The 18,714-nt window shown below is 57.2% G+C and overlaps 1 protein-coding gene across 1 annotated transcript; it reads right to left on the bottom strand.

Moving 5' to 3' along the window:
• Positions 1-7,677: 7,677 nt before the first annotated feature.
• Positions 7,678-18,623, bottom strand: LSM3 (LSM3 homolog, U6 small nuclear RNA and mRNA degradation associated). Its single transcript, XM_004613120.2, has 4 exons — positions 18,530-18,623; positions 16,272-16,382; positions 14,405-14,500; positions 7,678-8,032 (listed from the first exon to the last, which is right to left on the bottom strand). The coding sequence occupies exons 1-4, from the start codon at positions 18,548-18,550 to the stop codon at positions 7,952-7,954; spliced, it is 309 nt and encodes a 102-aa protein (XP_004613177.1). The 5' UTR covers positions 18,551-18,623; the 3' UTR covers positions 7,678-7,951.
• Positions 18,624-18,714: the final 91 nt, after the last annotated feature.

Below are 18,714 nucleotides of genomic sequence, written 5' to 3' on the forward strand. Positions count from 1 at the left end.
CCCCAAAGCAAAGCAAACAAGTTCGCAAGGAATGTTCCCACACGAGGGCCCGAACACAGAGGCCTAAAGAGACAGCGTGGAAGAGAGAAGAGGCTTGGGGTCCGGGTACTGGCCAGGCCCAGCACGGGGGCCCCCCACTCCTGAATGCTCCTGTCCTCAGCTGGTGGAGGAAGAAGCCGAGGACCAGGAGCTGGGAGGTGACCACAGGCATCAAAACTCGGTCTCTGTCTTTCCTCCTGAGCGCTGGCAACTGTTGCCTTTTCTGAAACTGTAACCAGGAGCTTTCCACAAACTCTTCCGATCACTGGCACCACAGTCCCAGCTCTAACCCCCCGCCCCCGCCCCCGCCCCAAGTTTCAGGTGATAGCGTTCAGCTGATGGGACAAGGTGCATGCAAGGTGATGCCTCCTGAAAGTCGGCTGCGGGCTCACAGGAGCACAGCGCAGGGCTGGCCCGGGCGGCCGGCGGGCCGGGAGGGCGGCTGGCTGACAATCTCATTTCACCCAGCGGGGCGCGGGCCCGGCTGAAAGGGCATTTTACCCTCCCGCTTGCTCCCTGGGGCCTACACAGCATGTTGTTTTCTTTCCTTCCTTGCTCCTGGCAAGCAACTGAGATTGTTGGGTTGGAGTCCTACACACTGTTTGGATTGAAAGAAATAAATCACACCGGCTCCGCGGGCCAAGAGGAAGAGGTTGAGCGCGGACCAAGAATTGTTTGGAAAGCCAGGAGCACAGCGCCACCTGGTGTTGGCCAGTGGGGATGCATGCGTGGGTGAGCGATAGGTCAGATGCCTCCCCGCAGCTCTCCAGGTGGGGGTGTGGACAGAGGGGCTGGGGGCGACCGAGCCCAGAAACGGTGGTAGATTTGCCCATATTCACAAAGCAGGGGGTTCCGCAGAGCTGAGGGTCGAGGATAACCCCCACCCACCTCGGACTCAGGGGCACGGATGGCAGCACCAGCTCCTGCCTGGGTGCAGGGTTAACTGGTCCTCAGAAGGAAGAACTCCCCCTCCCCCAACCGGGCCCTCCCCGGAGACCCCGGGTGCCAGGGAGGGGGGGAGCAGGGGTGAATGGAGCAGAGAGGGAGGGCAGGCCGGAGGTGGGGACAGCAGGAGCGGGAAAGCCTTGCTCTATAGTCACTGTGGGGGCTGAAGGAATAGCACAGCAGGGAGGGCATCTGCCTTGCACATGGCTGACCTGGGTGCGATCCTCGGCACCCCATAGGGTCCCCCAAGCACAGGCAGGAGTGATTCCTGAGTGCAGGGCCAGGAGGAAGCCCTGAGCATCAGCAGGTGTGACCCCTCTCCCGCAAAAATAATTTAAATAATAAAAAAAAGTCACTTTGGAAGAAGGAGGGAAGGAAGAAAGGAGGGAAGGACGGAAGGGAAGGAAAGAAAGGAGGGAAGGGAGGAACGGAAGAAGGGAGGGAGGAAGGATGGAAGAAAGCGGCCGTGCTCAGAAAGAGGGGACAGACATCGCCACTTCCCAATTCCAGGATTCCAGGACACAGTGCTCCCTGGAACCGAGTCCCACTGTGTCCAGTGGGTGTTCAGATGAGACTCGCTCAGGGGTCCTGGGTCCCGGAAAAGTTTCTCACTCTCACTTACCTCCGCCACCCCCACCCCTACCCCGAGGCGCTGACTCACTCCTGCGCTCTCTGAGGCGGCCTCTCCAGCCTCCTCGGCCTCCACCTTCCTCCACTTGTCCTCCAGCCCTTGACCGGCCACAGCAAAACTCTTGCCTCCGAGCCTCTGCACGGGTTCGAGTGACCAGTCCAGACGTGGCTCTACCGAGTCGCCCCGGGGCGGGCTCCCTGCCCCTGCCAGGCCCCTGCTCCACGCACCCTTCACCGCACCTGTCCCCGCTCTCCTCGCCTGTGCCCCGGCCGTGGGCGCGCCCCAGGCCCTACCCCCGGGCATCTCTCACGGCCCCCGGCCCTGCACACTCAGTACTGAGACACGGGGGGTCGTTATTCTTTATTTCGTTTGTGAATCAAGGAGTGGACGAGTCGCAGAGTTTCATGACGGAGACTCAGGCTACCACGTCGGAGCGCCCAGCCTCTCCCCCGAGTCCACTGCCCTGTGTCCTCAGTTTCCCTGCCGGGCTCCCCCAGCCTGTCTCCGAGGCTCTTTCCTCTCTCGTTTGTCCTTCTCAGGCTCCGTGGCTTGCGGTCAGTCCTGTGACGAGAGGGCCTCCCCGGCCCTCCTGTCCTCTCATGGCCACGTGCCCCCTCCCCTGTCCTGTCCCCATTGTCCCACGGTCGCAAGCATCCAGCCGAGGACCAGCTCTCTCCCGCCCTACGTTTCCGTTATCTTCGGGCTTTCGCTGTTCCCCGAAAGGTTTCCCGTCCTGCGGCAGGAGATCGATCATTCTGTGTCAGTCTGACGGGGTCCAGGGAGTGTGGACCGTGAGGAACGCGGAGCCGGACGGGCCTCCCTAAGCAGCTCCAGCCTCCCCACGCTGCTTCCTCTTCAGTGTCGGTGTGGGGGCCCAGCCCGGGGAGGCCCCAGCCTGACTCCTGGGTCTGCACCGAGGAGCCCCTCCTGGCAGTGCTGGGGGACCCGGCAGGGCGCCAGGGCCCGAGCCCAGGCCTGCCCCCAGCAAGGCCAATGCCCTCCCCGCTGTCTCCTCTCCCCAGCCCCCGCCTTTACTTGGCGTCCGCGACATCAGGAACATTCTAGGTGTTGTCCTCGCTTTCTGGGGGAGATGCTTTCCAGTCCAGACCATGGACTTTGGGCCCATCCGGAAGCAAATATTTACCAGCTTGGTAAATATTGCAAACGGAACAGCGCTTTTTGTGGTTGTTGCTGTTGTTTTGCTTTCGGCTTTTTGGGTCATGCCCAGCGATGCTCAGGGGTTCTCCTAACTCTACACTCAAGGATTACTCCAGGTGGTACTCAGGGGACTGTATGGGATGCTGGGGATCAAACCTGGTCAGTCACATGCAAGGCAAAAGCCCCCCTCATTGTTCTATGGCTCCGTCCCCAGGAATCAGGCTTCTTTGGAACCAGCCCGCCACACTTTATTTTTTTTTTATTTTTATTTTTATTTTGGCTTTTTGGGTCACACCTGGCGATGCACAGGGGTTACTCCTGGCTCTGCACTCAGGAATTACCCCTGGCTGTGCTCAGGGGACCATATGGGATGCTGGGATTTGAACCCGGGTCGGCCGCGTGCAAGGCAAACGCCCTACCCGCTGTGCTTTCTCTCCAGCCCCCCGCCACACTTTAGTTGTTCAGTTTTCCAACCCATCAAGGGCACCTGGGGGTTCCTATCAACACCCCCAGCCCTCACAACGTAAGTGGCTAAAACGGATGCCAATGTTAAAATACCTCTGCTGTAATCGATATCAGAAACGGCAGCGGGCAGGCGGCCTCTGCAGCCAACAGGCTCCCAGAAGTAGCCAAGAAAATAAGAATCTACATGTTCCAGGTTTTGACATTGAGCAACAGATCTAAAAGGAATGTGAGATTCTTGGCTTGGTCCCGCGCATTTCTTAGTGCTCGTTTTCCCAGGAAGAGGATAATCAGTAACTACAGTTGGCATCTCTGCCACGCTCCGAGTGGTAACGGGGCAAGAGGACCAGAAAGGGAAAAACACTGCCGGTGGGGTCCAAGGGGGGGGGGGGCGGGGGGTAAGGCTCAGAGTTCACTGCTGGCTCTGGAGAAAGCAAGCATCGCATCGCTGCCTTGAGTGCGCACGCGTCCGTGCACGCACATGCCGGGCTGCTATTCAGGTCACGAGAAAGACGCCCTGTGGGGCCCCGGGCACTGAGGCTGAGTGAAATGTGTCACGCGTGCGGAGTCTGGGAAAGCCCGTTCTGAGAAACGGGGAGTTGGAGACGCAGTTGCCAGGGGCTGGAGTGGAGGAAGTGGGAAGAGGCTGGGAGAGAAGGGTCTAGACATTCCATTCTCAGATAAAGGTCTGCAGCTCTGCATCACGGGGACTGGCCGAGGCAAACCTTCTTGTTCTCCCCCAAAAAAACAAAGTCAAGGGCAGACAGTGGGGTCTGACCATGACCTAGCAAGTATTAAATCACTGGGCGGATGATTGACAGGTTCATGTTTATTTTTTTGGGGTTAGTTTATTGATTTAAGTTTTCAGTTGGTTTCTTTTTTCAGTTTCTGGTTTATTTTTAGTTTTCGGTTTTGGGGGCCGCACCCAGTTGTACTCAGGGCTTACCCCTGGCTCTGCACTCAGGAATTACTCCTGGTAGGGCTAGGGGACCCTATGGGATGCCGGGGCTGGAACCCGGGTCGGCCGTGCGTGGAGCCACTCCGGCAGGGTCCCTGGCTGAACCACCCCGGCCGTGCGTGGAGCAGTCGCACCCAGTGCTTGCAGCGTTAGGAGGAGTAGAGCTCCGAGTCGGGGCTCAGGCCTGCAGAACGTGCACCCCAGGCCTCTGGGCCACCTCTTGGACCTCCACGATGTTCTCACATCGGGCTGGTCTGCTGTTCCGAGGACCCAAACCTCCTCAAGCCAAACAGTGCAGTTCCCCTACCAAGTACTCCCAGGAGCACTGCGGCGCCCAGCAGGCCCGCTTGGCAGACAAGTCCATTCACAAACATTCCCCAGCATCTGATGAAATGCCAGAGAAAGACGCCTTGGGGGCCTCCCCACTACAGTGTGCCTCGGGAAACGCTCCTCATGGCTGAATGGTTCGTTCCCTGGCAAGGCAGGGCCTCGGGGCTCACTGCCGACTTCCCATTCTCAAGGCCATGCCCAGCCGCGGACTGGCCCACCAGGCCAAGGTGCCCACAACCCCTGCCGTCTGTCTGCAGGCTGGGAGTGCGGAGCCTGGATCTGTGCCCGGGCAGGGCGCGGCCACGCTGAAACCCCTGGATTGGCGGAGAAGCACCAGAAACATCAGTCAAGCTTCTTCTGAAGTGGGCTCCTCTCTCTGTGCTCATGTAGGGGAAAGTCCATCCCTTCTCAAGGCAGGCTGAAGTCAAGATTGTATGCAGGGGCCGGGGAACTAGCGGAGAGCTTGTCTTGCAGGCAGCAGACCTGGGTTTGATCACCTGCATCCCATATGGTGCCCGAGCATCTCCCAGGAGTGATGCCTGAATGCAGGGCCAGGAGGAAGTCCCAGCAGTGCTGGGTGTGGCTCCAAACTAAAGATTGTGAGCAATAAAGGGGCGGAGGGGGTGGGGGGGCGGGGGGAGACCAGTATGCCTTAAAGCGCAGAAAACCTTTACTTTGGGCCGAGCTTTGAAGTTGTTTTTTTTTTAAATGTGTTGGTTTATACTTACTGTTACTGTTTTTGGCATATCCAATACGCACGGGGAGCTTGCCAGGCTCTGCCGTGCGGGCGCGATACCCTCGGTAGCTTGCTGGGCTCTCAGAGAGGGGCGCAGGAGTCGAACACGGGTCAGCCGCGTGAAAGGCGAACGCCCAACCGCTGTGCTATCACTTCAGCCAAAAACAGTTACAATAAGTCTCTCAATGAGAGACGTTACTGGTGCCCGCCCGAACAAATCGATGAGCAACGGGATGACAGTGACAGTGAGTGTTGGCTTAGGGAGCAGTCAGCGCCAACTCCTGGCAGGCCCGGGGGACCCTATGGGATGCCAGGGGTTGAACCCAGGTCAGCTGCGTGCCAGGCAAGAACCCAACCTGCTGTATTATAGCTCCAGCCCTGGAACTTGAGAGATTATTACTCAAAAGGCGTGAACATTGTCCATCTGTCATTAGTGATTTTCATCTAACGTGGGGTTCTCAAGCTCCCAGGTTCTCAGCGTAGAGACCCATCGGCACGGGTGCCCGTATGTCTTGTCCCGCTCTCCCTGCGGGTCGTGAGAATCCCTTTCAGGGAACTCGCTAAAATGGATTCAGGTCGGACATCTGCTCAAGGTGAGGCTTCCACGGGGATGTGGTGAGGAAGTCCTGAGTCCTGACAGACGTGTCGCAGAGGCCACCAGCCCCAGCCCCAGTGACCAGCCAGCTGGAGTCTGAGTGCAAAGGGCAGCTCCACAGGGAGCACCTTCCCAGGACTTAAGCAGGGAGCACCTCTGCGGGCCTCGGGGGAGCACCTCCATGGGCCTCGGGCAGGGGGCGCCTCCACGGTCTCAGGGGGAAGCACCTCGGCAGGACTCGGGGAGGGAGCGCCTCCAGAGGACTCGGGGAGGGAGCACCTCCAGAGGACTTGGGGAGGGAGGACTTGGGGAGGGAGCACATCCAGAGGACTCGGGGAGGGAGGACTCGGAGAGGGAGCACCTCCAGAGGATTCGGGGAGGGAGGACTTGGGGAGGGAGCACACTCAGAGGACTCGGGGAGGGAGCACCTCCAGAGGACTCGGGGAGGGAGGACTCAGGGAGGGAGGACTCGGGGAGGGAGCACCTCCAGAGGACTCGGGGAGGGAGGACTGAGGAGGGAGCCTTGGGGTGGGGCCTGGGCACTGCCATCCCCAGCCGGGGGGACGTGGAGCTTTGCATGTTGCCGGCGGAGTGTTATGTGTGTGTGACAGTAAATGATATTTAAGATTCAGTTTTAAGAAATGCTTCTAGCATAACTGGGTGGTTCTAGAAGAAACAGGAAAAAGATGGACAGAGAGTAGCCTGGAGAGCGAGACAGCACTGCGAAGAGACGGAGCTTGTGGTGGAGCAAGTGGCCACACAGGCCCTGTCCTAGGTGGACATCAAGGGCCGTGGACTAGGGCCAGGCAGCCCAGGAGTTAAGGAGTTTGCCCTGCACACCCGCTCTGGGGTGATGCCCGGCGCTGCCTACGGGCTCTGGGCGCCACCAGCCCTTGCCCCCCCTGCCCACAGAGGAGCCAGCCGGGCCACTCGGGAGCAGGCTGTGAGGAGGGCCCACGGGGTTCTGGCCCAGCACACCTGGTCCAACACGCGGACTCTGGGCGTCAAGCAGGCAGGGGGGGAGAGCGCCCGGCTCCGGCACCAGCACACGCAGTCCCTTTCGGCCCGCCCGCTGGCTGCCGTAAACAGGCGACCCCCCGGGAGTTGTGACGCTTCAGGGAACAGTGTGGGGGAGAAGGCAGGGCGCTCTCGCCACGGGCCTCCTCAGCGCGCCCGCACTTGCTCGCTTGTTTTCTTCCCTCCCGCCGTCCCTGGCAGGGGCAGGGAAGAGCAACGGTGGAAAGAACCCTCTCGTGTAATGCCTCCCTCCAGCCCTTCTGGCACGGGGCGGCCTGCATGTATTAGCATATCCTGACAGATGACAGATTAATAAACACGCCATCAGCAGGTTCACACCTAAGCCCAGCACAGATCGGATTTCCTACATTGCAAAATGGTAATGCCAACCTGGTAGGTTCAAGTCATGTCTAATCACGGTGGAGACACACACCCACACACACACGCACGCACACACACAGGAACATGTACAGAGCACTGGCAGCTCCAACCGAGCTGGGCCACACAGATCCAGCCCAGGGCGCTGCCACAGAAGCAGGTGACAGAGGTGACGGTGACATACCCCTCCCCCTTTCCTGGACCAAGCATAACCCCTGTGCCCCCCTCATCACACTGGAACGAGGGCTCAGCTCTATGCCCCTACCTCCACACGTGTTCCTGTCAGTACAACTCTCACTATTAATCAAATGTCACTCCAGAGGGCAGAGGTCAAATCTCAAACTGATGCCTCCAACACTCTAAGTGCGGATCAAAACAGAAACGCAAGCCGTGCGCTTGTTTCAAGAATCAAAAGACAGGAGACTGCATTTAAAAAAAAGGAAACAAATTTAATTTAAGGGGGAAAAAAAAATCAAACATAAAAAAGCAATCAGAGCGTATCAACTCCTGGAAAAAAACTTCTCATCTTGGCAATCAAGTTTTTTGTCAGGGCTGGAGAAGAATAAAAATGCCGTTCAGCTGAAGAATTTCTGAGTTATCAGCAAATCAACTCATTTCAGGAGCAAGCAGGGGAACCCTCGGTCGTTCCTTAATACCAAAATGGACACCAGCTTCTCTTCGGAGGGTCTCCGACGGCCCCTCTCAGCCGACTCTCAGCGGGGGTGCGACGAGGACCACGCCGTCTCCCCGGACGAACAGCATTGGGATGTTCCTTTTCGTTGACTAGAAGAAGGAAGGGGAAACATCAACACGCACAAAAGCAGAGCATCCGTATGTGTGTACGCAGTACTACACGCGTGAGCGAAATCCCAACACGCGTCACAACAGGCATGGCTCCTATCACACGGGTAGACCCGGGAGGCCTGGACACTCACCGTGCCGCAGACCCAGTGAAGAGCCTCCCCTTCCTGGGGGTCAGCAATGGGCCAGAGGCAGGACTGGGTCTGGGCCGTGGGCAGTGAGGGGCCTGCGGGATGCCCTACCTGCCCCTCTGGGGTGCCCCCAGCACCCCAACAGTTCCAATACCGGAGACCCAGGGCCGGCATGAGACAGAAGCAGCCCGACTGGTGCCCGGGGACGCAGCCACTGAGCCCTGGAAGCAGCAGGGACGGGCGAGCCCGAGGCGGTTTCCGGCCAGCATCCCGTTTACGAGAAAGCGAAACTCAGCCCTCCACTGCTGGCCTCCCGCCAGGATCTCTCCCGTCCGCGGGCCCGGCATGTGTGGGTGGGCTTGTCCCAGGTTCCCAAACAGCCAAAGCCGAAGGAACGAATCACCGACAGCAGCTGTCGTGTCCGCCGGGCACCCGAGGGGGGAGCAGGGGCGAGAGCACCGAGCACTGTGGCGAGACCAGCGGCTGCTCATCCACCCCCCCGAGGGGTGAGCACGGGCATTTCCTCAGGTGACGGGAAGGGGATCCCAGGCGCCTTCTCCCGCCTGAGGCGACACTTGGCTCGCGTCTGTCGCTCGGGGCTGCCAGACCCTGGGTCAGCCCCCCCCACTCACTCCCAGCCATGAACTGTTACAGGTTAGAAAGCCAAGACTGGGGCTGGAGAGATAGCACAGCGGGTAGGGCGTTTGCCTTGCACGCGGCCGACCCGGGTTCAATTCCCAGCATCCCATATGGTCCCCTGAGCACTGCCAGGGGTAGTTCCTGAGTGCAGAGCCAGGAGTAACCCCTGTGCATCGCCAGGTGTGACCCAAAAAGAAAATAAAAAAGCCAAGACTGCGATTTCTCTAGTTTCTCTAGTTTTTGGAGAAACTCATTTTCGGGGCGCAAGTCCTGAGGCTGCCTCTGTTCACCCCAACGTCTGAGACGCCAGGGAACTGTCCTGGGGTGAAAAATAAACCTCTGTCGGCCCCCCTGCATGAGGTCAGAGGGCTCAGGCATGTCCGCGAAGCTGCCCACGTGACCAGAGCAGCAGAGAGGCCGGCCAGGGCTGCGGGCGCGGGACACCCCGGGCGGCTGAGACGGGCCCGGGCCCGAGCCTAGTTGCTTTCCAAGCGGAGAGTCCAAGATGAGCTTCAGAGCTGGAAAAACCGAATGTTTCCTGCGACTCCAAGCCGCAGGCAGACAGCAGGGAAGCTGGAGGAAGAGCCAGAGTGCCTTCCCGCTGCACCACCTCAGGGCCAGAGGCAGGCGCCCCGCCTTCCCCTCCGCCAAGACCTCAGACGCGGCCTCCAGCAGCCCGGATGAAGGGAGCAAGGGGAGCATGCGCAGGGCCGCGCCCCGGGACTGCTGGCCCAAACGCAAGAGTAACAGGAGTGTCTAAAGTCCTGAGGTTCTGGAAAACTCCTTAGCACTCGTGCCTGGCTACCAAGTCCTCGGAGGGCTCAAACCTCCGAGACTAAGCAGACGGCCACGGAGGCGCTGAGTCCCCTTAGAGCCGTGAGGTCTAGGGAACAAATCACGGGGCGCCGCAAACTCCAGCAGCAGCACGCTGGGGGGTGAGCTCCCGCCCTGGGGTCAGGTGCCCTGGGGTCAGGGCTGGGGCAGAAGCAGGCCCCGCGCGGCCGGGGCCCACCCACCGCTGCTGAGGTCGGAGGGGCAAGTCCTTCTCTGTGCCAGAACCCGCAGAAAGAACACCCCCGCCCCCCGGCCCCTCGATCCAGCCTGCTGCCCCCGCACCCCGCGCGGAGTGCTTCTGGGGTGACCCTCCAGTCTGTCACAGCTCCCTGGCCGCCACCTCGCAGGGCAGAACAGAACCAGGCTGAGCCCGCAGAACTAGTTGGCTCACAGGCGGAGACTGCGAGGCAAGATTCCGAGATGGGAAACCCACATGTTTCTGCGACTCCGCACTGCGGTGAGCTGCAGGAAGGCACCAGAGAACCTGCCCGCTGCAGCAGCCACCAAGGCTCGGCAGATACAGGGGCGCCCCTGGCCCTTTGGTTTTGGGCTACACTGGCAGTGCTCAGGGCTCACCCTGGCTCTGCACCCCGGGTCACTCCCGCAGGCCCAGGGGATCCTACGGGGATCGAACCGAGTGGGCTGCGTGCACGGCAAACTCCGGCCCTGGCCTTGCAGGCGAGGCCTCACGCCAGTGGCCTGAGTCACCCCAGGGTGAATCACCTCACTCAGCAGCCCCCCGCTCGGGCTGTCAGCACTCGGCCCCTCCCGCACCCAAGTTCCCGTGGGCCCTCCTGGCACCACTCAGAAGCAATTTCCTAATCCAACGGCTGACATTCCGCTTTAATCAGGTGTCCTGGGAAAGAGCGACCAAGTTCCATCCATTTCCCATGGAGACACGATGCTCTACAAATCCTTCGGCTTACGAGCAGACAGGCCATCGGATGCCAGCGGGGCGGCCTGCAGCAGACTCCCGTCTGTTTACGGGGGTGCCGCTGTTCTTCCTGGGTACACACTAAACTGGGACTTCCCAGGCTCCTGGACACCGGACATGGTGCCACCCGAGGGCTGGCCTAAAGAGCTGAGTCCACGGGCATTTTCAACAGTTCCTCAAAGTCTCGCGCCTGTTCTTCCTTTCTACACTCACATGGCAGGAGGAAGCAGACGTGGAGCCCGGAGACCGGGTGGGCTGAGGGGCCGCGTGTGAACAACAGGCATTAGAGACGCCATCTGCCCTCCATACTTCTCACTCCCACCTGGCGTCCGGCCTGTCTCTGAGCCTGAAGAATGTTCCTGTACGTGACATGCAGTGTTAAACTCAACTGAGTCGCAGACGATGGGCAAGAACAAATGCCAGGCCCTCTGGCCAACCTCGTCCAATCGCTGTGCCCGGCCCTGCCAGGAGTGATCCCTGAGCAGAGAGGAGGACTCCCAGAGCACTGCTGGGCTGGTCCAATAACAAACAACAGAATCCCTCAAGACAGGGGCTGCAGCAATAGCACAGCGGGTAGGGCGTCTGCCTTGCACGCGGCCAACCCGGGTTCGAATCCCAGCATCCCATAGGGTCCCCTGAGCAGAGCCAGGAGTAACCCCTGAGCATCGCCTGGTGTGACCCAAAAAGAAAAAAAAAAAAAAAAGAATGCCTAGAGACGGTCTAAACAGTCCGTCGGGTTCAGGCTGTCTAACCTGCCTGAGGCCCTGAAACAACAGACCCCAGAGACAACTGCTGCTTAATGTTCGCCGGGTGCCTCCAGGCTCTAGGAGGTCCTGAGCCTGCTCTCCGTGTGACCGTTTCCCCTCTCCTAACCTGCTTTCCCACCAGGCCCAAAGAAGCCCCGAGCCCCAACCAGAGTGACGTGGTGTTGGGGACACCCAGTTGCCCCAGCTTCCCGGCTCCTTCACACCGGGAATGAACACACTTTTCTCCCCGCACCGGCTCTCGAGTACTGGCTTCCGAGCCGCCCGTGGCCAGGCCGTGGCTTGAGTGACACGGGGAAACTTCCAGAGAAACAGACTCTGTGGCTAGTCACTCCTGCCGGGGATTCCTGTGAACACGCGCTCATCCATCGGTTAAAGGGGAATGAATTTTTTTTTTCGGGGGATGGGGGGGGGGGCGCTGAGGGGAACATTCCAGGTGGGGCTTAGGGGAGCATACAAGACGCTGGGGAGAGACCCCGGGTTGGCCCTGTACGGGTGAACCCTCAGCTCCTCCTTGCCCCCGGCCGTCCACGAGACCGGTCAGCCGGCAAACCCGGCATTTCTGGCAGAGGGCTCGGGGCCAGCTGACAGGAACCCAATGCGTCAGCTTAAGTAACTTGAGAGAAAAAGTAAAACCGAGAAAAGAATGCAACAAATCCAGTATCAGAAACATGGGAGGGACTTGCCGGTGAATTTCCACATACACACATGCACGCAACAGGAGAAAGGTCCGGCCGAGGTCTCGGTATCGAGGACTGGCTTCCATGTTCCGCACAGTTCATCCCGAGAGCTCGCCGGCACGAGCAGAAGTTAGGCTTCGTGTGGGCCGGGCAGGCCGGAGCGTTTGGTAGGGAAGGGATGTCAAATTCATCTTCCAGTTACAATATTTGGGAGGCAGGGGCCAGAGTCACCCCCCAAGCACTGCAGGGGAGCAGAGCAGGCCTGCCCGCAGGTGAGGCGAGCCCCGCACGCCCAGTCACAATCATCTTCCTGTCCTAAGGGCACACCGGGACAGGTCCCGCCTCTCCTCTGCAGTCCAAGCCTGGGAAACACCATCACTTATCCTCTCGGGATCGTGGATTAATTTCCACCCAGGTCTCCAGCGCTGGGTGAAAGGATTCAATCTGATGTACAGAAAACGGACACACAGCAGGTGCTCGGCGGAGCAGACTTCCCGCTCTCCCCAGCCCGGTCCCAGCCCTGTTTCCCACACTGAGCGACAGCGCCCCCTGGAGGGCCAGGGCGGTTAGGGGAAGCGCCTTTGGGAGCCAGGGCTCCCTTGAAGAAGGCAGATTCCCTGGGGAGCCGAGAGAGGCCCTTCATGAAAAGGAGGAGGGGGGATTAAATCCGGGAACCTAGGCTGTAAGAATGCTGCCGAAGGGTTCACATTCAAGGCAAGTGTAACTTTTCTGTGTTCCAGGAACTTCCCAAAGGAGAAGTTAAGCCCTTAGTGGTAGGCAGGAAAGAGCAGCTGTGGTCACGGGTGGACCCGGCCACAGGAGCCACACAGCTGAGAACGGGGAGTCCCGGGCTGTGGCAGCCTGAGAGCGGCACCCACATCGCAAACCCCGATGTTCCAGAGACTTCTCGGATGAGAACACTGGTGATACCAACAGAATTGTTCTTGTAAAAAACATCGAACAAGAAGTTATTATTCCTAATAATTGGTGTTGATATTATAGAATCACACGTACATGAAAGACCCATTTGAAGTGCAAAGGACACGGGTGAATTTTCAACTAACAAGATTGCGCCCTGCAGCAATCTGTAAGACCATCACTTGTCACTCTCACTCCCCCTCCCCTCATGCCTTTTAAAAAAATTTTTTTATTAGTGAATCACTGTGAGGTAGTTACAGACTTACAAACATTCGTGCTTGCGTTTCAGTCATACAATGGTCGAGTGCCCATCCCTCCACCAGGCCCACTTTCCACCACCCATGGTCCCAGCATCCCTCCCACCACCCCCACCCCGTCCCCCCAACCCCACCCGCCTCTGTGGCAGGGCATTCCCTTTTGCTCTCTCTCCTTCAGGGTGTTGCCCCCCCCATCACTTCTTTACCCAACTACCTCTATGAGGCAGATCTTCTTTGACCAAAAAATTAAGTTTAAAGGCAGAAGTATAAGAAATGGATAAATGGATGCCCTCAATTGAGGCCTGCATTAGAGATCTGCAAAAATGTGAAACAAAGGTAAGTCTGAATTTCTGGTTTTAGAAAATAGACTGGAGCAATAGCACAGCAGGTAGGGCATTTGCCTTGCACTCGACTGACCCGGGTGCGATTCCTCTGTCCCTCTCGGAGAGCCTGGCAAGCTACCCGTGGCATATTTGATATGCCAAAACCAGCAGCAAGTCTCACAATGGAGACATTACTGGTGCCTGCTCAAGCAAATTGATGAACAAAGGCATGACAGTGCTCCAGTGCTACAGAAAATAGAAAGGTTACAGCTTAGGAAAAATATCACTTACACAAACATGTTTTGACCTAATATTCAAACATTTTAAGTACTGAAAGATCAAATCCATAGGAAACAGAACACCAGAGGTCGGAGGGCTAGACAGAGGCTAATGCGCTTGTCCTTCATGCAGCTGACTGTGGTTTGATCCTCGGCCACCTATATGGTCGCCCAACACTAACCGGGAGTGACCCCTAAGCAGAGCCAGGAGCAAGACCAAAACTCCCAACAAAAATGAAAAGGAGGGGCTGGAGAGATAGCACAGCGGGTAGGGCATTTGCCTTGCACGCGGCCGACCCGGGTTCAAATCCCAGCATCCCATATGGTCCCCTGGGCACGGCCAGGGGTAATTCCTGAGTGCAGAGCCAGGAGTAACCCCTGTGCATCGCCAGGTGTGACCCAAAAAGCAAAAAAAAAAAAAAAAAGAAAAGGAGAGCCCAGACCAGCCTTGTCCATCGCCTCTGGTCTTGTTCCTCCCTACCGAGTCCCGAGTAAGTATCAAACAAGAAGGAAAAGGAACATGAAAAATCCTGCCGGGTTAAGCTGAGGGAGGCTGAGGGGGCACTTTACCAGGTGGACAGAACTGAGTGACTTACTTTGTAGATCTCTTCGTAGGTCTCTTCATCAATTTCTATAGTGGTCACAGTTTCTTCCACATCTCCCAAAATCATATTTAAATGTTGATCATATGCCTGAAGCAAAAAGATGAGGGGCCAAGATATTTGATAATCAAATTAAAAAGCAACAGAACAGGTCTCGCAATAGGCAAATGGCTCCTTTACTACTAACATCTGCTATTTAAGACACAAAATATAAGCCACAAATTTGGACATGCCAGTGGAAATTAAACCAAAACACTTAGAACAGTGCTGTATAAATAAAAGCTCAACAAATATTCTTTCAGTCACTTCAGGATAATAGAACAATGCACACAGGTTTGTCACTAAGAAGAAACCAAAGGCATCTCTTTTTATCTTGACTGAACAGGGGCCCGGGGCGATAGCACAGCGGGTAGGGCATTTGCCTTGCACACAGCCGACCCGTGTTCAACTCCCAGCATCCCATATGGTCCCCCGAGCACCCCCAGGAGTAATTCCTGAGTGCATGACCCAGGAGTAACCCCTGTGCATGACCCGGTGTGACCCAAAAACAAAACAGAACAAAAAAGAATAATCTTGACTGAATAGAACAACATCAAGGGACCAATTTACAGGAAAATTTGCAAGTATACACAAAGTAATATACAAAGAAATCAGTGTGTATACGGGACTGGAGGGTAGTACAGTGGGGAGGGCACTTGCCTTGCACACGGCCAGCCCAGATTGATTCCTGGCACTCTATATAGTCCCCTGAACTCTATACAGCCCGGAGCCGGGGGTAAACTCTGAGTGCCGCCAGGCTGTGACCTCCCACCCCCAATAAGAAATAAGTATGTTTGGGATGGAGCGATAGCACAGCGGGTAGGGCGTTTGCCTTGCATGCAACCGACCCAGGTTCGATTCCCAGCATCCCACATGGTCCCCCGAGCACCGCCAGGAGTTATTCCTGAGTGCAGAGCCAGGAGTTAACCCCTGTGCATTGTTGGGTGTGACCCAAAAAGAAAAAAAAAAAGAAATAAGTATGTTTACTGCAGCATTATTTAGCAAGAAGTAGAAAAAAACTACACGCCACTATTATGACTAGTCATATATGACGTACTCAGAATTATTTGTAGTCAATACAAATACATAGAAAAATCTACATATTTCTAGGCACTCATGATCAATGATTTCCAGTAAGAAGTGAAAAAGAAGGGTTCTCAAAAATGTTATTAATATCTCTCTTCTCCTTTAGAGATGTGCTTGTGGTACAAACACAAGCTATGCATATGCGGGTATGTACACATCACACAAACACAGAGAAAATAGAGAAACGATTTGTAAGACCTAATTTTTAACCATGGTTCCAAAGGAAAGAGTTCTCCCTTATTACCCTACGTAACTGTGCTGTTTAATATTTATCACAAAAAGAACTTCTATGTATGTCAGTATTTTAAAAAGAATGGAGAAATATTATTCACAAACGAAAATTTTTTTTCATAAGCCGTTTGTTAAAAGAGGAAAAAAACTTTTAAAAATAGTAGAATTGGGGCCAGAGTAATAGCACAGCGGGGAAGGTGCTTGCCTCACACGCGGCCAACCCGGGTTAGATTCCAGACATCCCACACGGTTCCCTGAACCGTCCAAAAGTGATCCCCGAGCACAGAGCCAGGAGTAAGCCCTGAGCACCGCTGGGCATGCCCCCACCCCCGGGAAGAAAAAGTAGATTACAATTGTATTTGGCTTATAGAATTGTAGATGACTTTCTGATTCCCTTTACTGACATTCTAATAGTCCACCACATTTGTACATTTTAAGATGCTGGGGAAGGGATGGAGGACACGGAAATACTCTGATCTACAATAATTTCATACAATTAACTTACATGTAATCTGCCTCGAAGCTCTCTGTCATTCCTCATTTTCACATAAATTCTCTCATCTAGGCTGAGCCTGATAAGGTCCAAGGGCTCCTCCACGGTATTGGTAGTTTGTTGCTGATGAAAAGAAAGGGTACAGCGCTCAGGACAGAGCCGCGTTCAGTACCACAGTGCCCGGACAGAGCTGTGCTGGAATCATTGTTACACTGTGGGTCATTAACTCTGGAATTCCACTTTTGTAACATGAGGGTAACAATAGCACCTGCCTAATTCCACGGTGAGGAGGCTTAAGAGACATCTGAAGCTTTCCAACACTTGCTGGCACAGAGAGAGTGCCTGGGGAAAACCCCACAGGCAGATATAAGTTAGGGTTCTGGGGGTCGGAGGTCACCCCGAGAGCCACTACAGCCTCACCGAGGCATCATCTCAGCATCTGAGACTCACTTACATGGTGTCGCTACCACACACTGGTGAGAATGCGAACAGGGCTCATGTTCAATTATGAATTCGGCGCGGGACAGGCTGAGCACCCCGGGCACTGCCCAGATGATTCTACCTGGCAGACCATCACTGAGCTGGAGCGGCAGTGGGCGCCTGCCCTCCACGAGCCGCAGCACACCAGATGGCACCCCAGGCCCCGCCAGCAGCGAGTCCCGAGCACAGAGCCAGGAGTAAGCCCTGAGCAACGCCAGGTGTGGCCCAGAAAACAAACAATTAAATAAAATCTAGAGGGGAAAAAACAAACCCTGACTTCCAGGGAGCCCAGAGGCTGTGGGTTAGTCAGAGAACGAATGAGCAGAGACAGAAGCAGGCAGGCCCTCTGCTCCGGGAGAGCACTGTGAGAGAGAGCACTGTGGCCGGGGGAGGCGCAGACTCGTTACAGACCCTAAGAATACACACAGGCGGCACTACGGCGTCTCCAGCCCCAGCCGGGCCTCTTCATCCTGGGGTTTAAAAACAATCTCCCCATCTCCCAATTCATTCATTCAGTAAAGATCTGCTCTGTGTTTCCACCACGATTCTCAACTTCCAGAACAAAATGGGGAACAAAATTCCTGTTCTTAAGGAGCCTGCATTCTCCTTGGGCGGGAGAGAAGTATTAACACACAGCAGCATGAGGTCAGAGAGACAGCACAGAGGGAAGGGGGCTTGCCTTGTATCCCATATGGCCCCCGGAGCCCACCAAGGGTGATTCCTGAGAGCTCGGCCGGGAATAAACCCTGTGCGTGGCTGGATGTGCACGCCCCAAAAAAAGGGACAAAACAAACAAAGCAAAAAAAAAAAAAAACCCAAAACACAGCATCTATACGAACAGAAAACATACTATAGGAAAAAAATTAAGCAAAGCAAGCTAACATGAGGAACTGTACTGTAACTTGGGGGGGTCTGCTTTGTTTGGAGGACACACTCTGGGTGCTCAGGGGACCTCTAAGTGCCCAGGAACTGGCCCCCGCACGCCAAGCAAGCGCCCCAGCTCCCCTTCCGCGGGGGACCGATATTTCATTTCCCCCTAGAACGAGGGGCGATTTCGGTGGCGCGCTGAAGGGCCTGGGGCCTCAGGGGCGTTCCCGGGGAGCAGGCGGGCGCCGGGCCAGTCGGCCCATCAGTTCCCCCCTTGCCCCCTACAGCTGCTCCTGCGCCCAGCGGCCGCGTCACGCCTGTCCCCCCCAAGACCCCCGGACGCCGGGTCCAGGTGCGGGCCGGGTGCCAGGCGCGCAGACCCGCCCAAGTCCGGCCCAAGCATCATCGCTGCGCTCCGCAGCGGCGGCCACGGCCGTCACTTCCCACCCGCCTCCCTGCGGCCCTCCCAGCCAGGTTCCTGCGAAACGCCAGGGGAGGGAAGCGAGGGTGGGGAGCGATGCGTGGGTTTCCCTTTTTCTGGCCGAACTGCGCAGAATACTCCCTTTCCCGTTCAGCCCGGAACCTTGCGGGCCTCCCGCTCCCACCCCCGACCCCCTGAGAATCAGCTTCCGGCCCCCCAGGGTCCGTTCGGCAACTCCAAGCAGCGACTCCCCGGGGTCCGCTCAGCAATTCCCAACAGCCGCGGCCCGGGCGCCCGGGGTGGGGGCGGCTGCCCCGGGCCCCGCTCGCTCCCCCGGGCCTGCAGCACAGCGCCGGGGCCGCGGCCCGTACCCGGGGGCACACGGCGGCCCAGAGAGGGGCGACGGGACGGGCCTCTCCTCCGAGGGGGCAGCGGAGCCCCGCCGGGCCGCGGCTGCGAGGGTGGAAGCCGCCGCGAGGCCGGTTCTAGAGCACACACTGACCTGGTCCACGTCGTCCGCCATGTTTCAAACGCTGCGCCCTTTCCCGCCTCTCGCGAGAGCGCGAATCTCGCGCGCCGGAAATAAAACAGTCTCGCCCAGAGTCCCGCAGTCCGCATTGGTCTTTCGGGGCCGGGGGCGGGGCTTCCTTTTGGAGGGCGTGGCCCCGGAGGCTGGGGTGGAGGGGC

Source organism: Sorex araneus, chromosome 4, assembly GCF_027595985.1.
Source record: "Sorex araneus isolate mSorAra2 chromosome 4, mSorAra2.pri, whole genome shotgun sequence".
Classification (NCBI taxonomy): domain Eukaryota; kingdom Metazoa; phylum Chordata; class Mammalia; order Eulipotyphla; family Soricidae; genus Sorex; species Sorex araneus.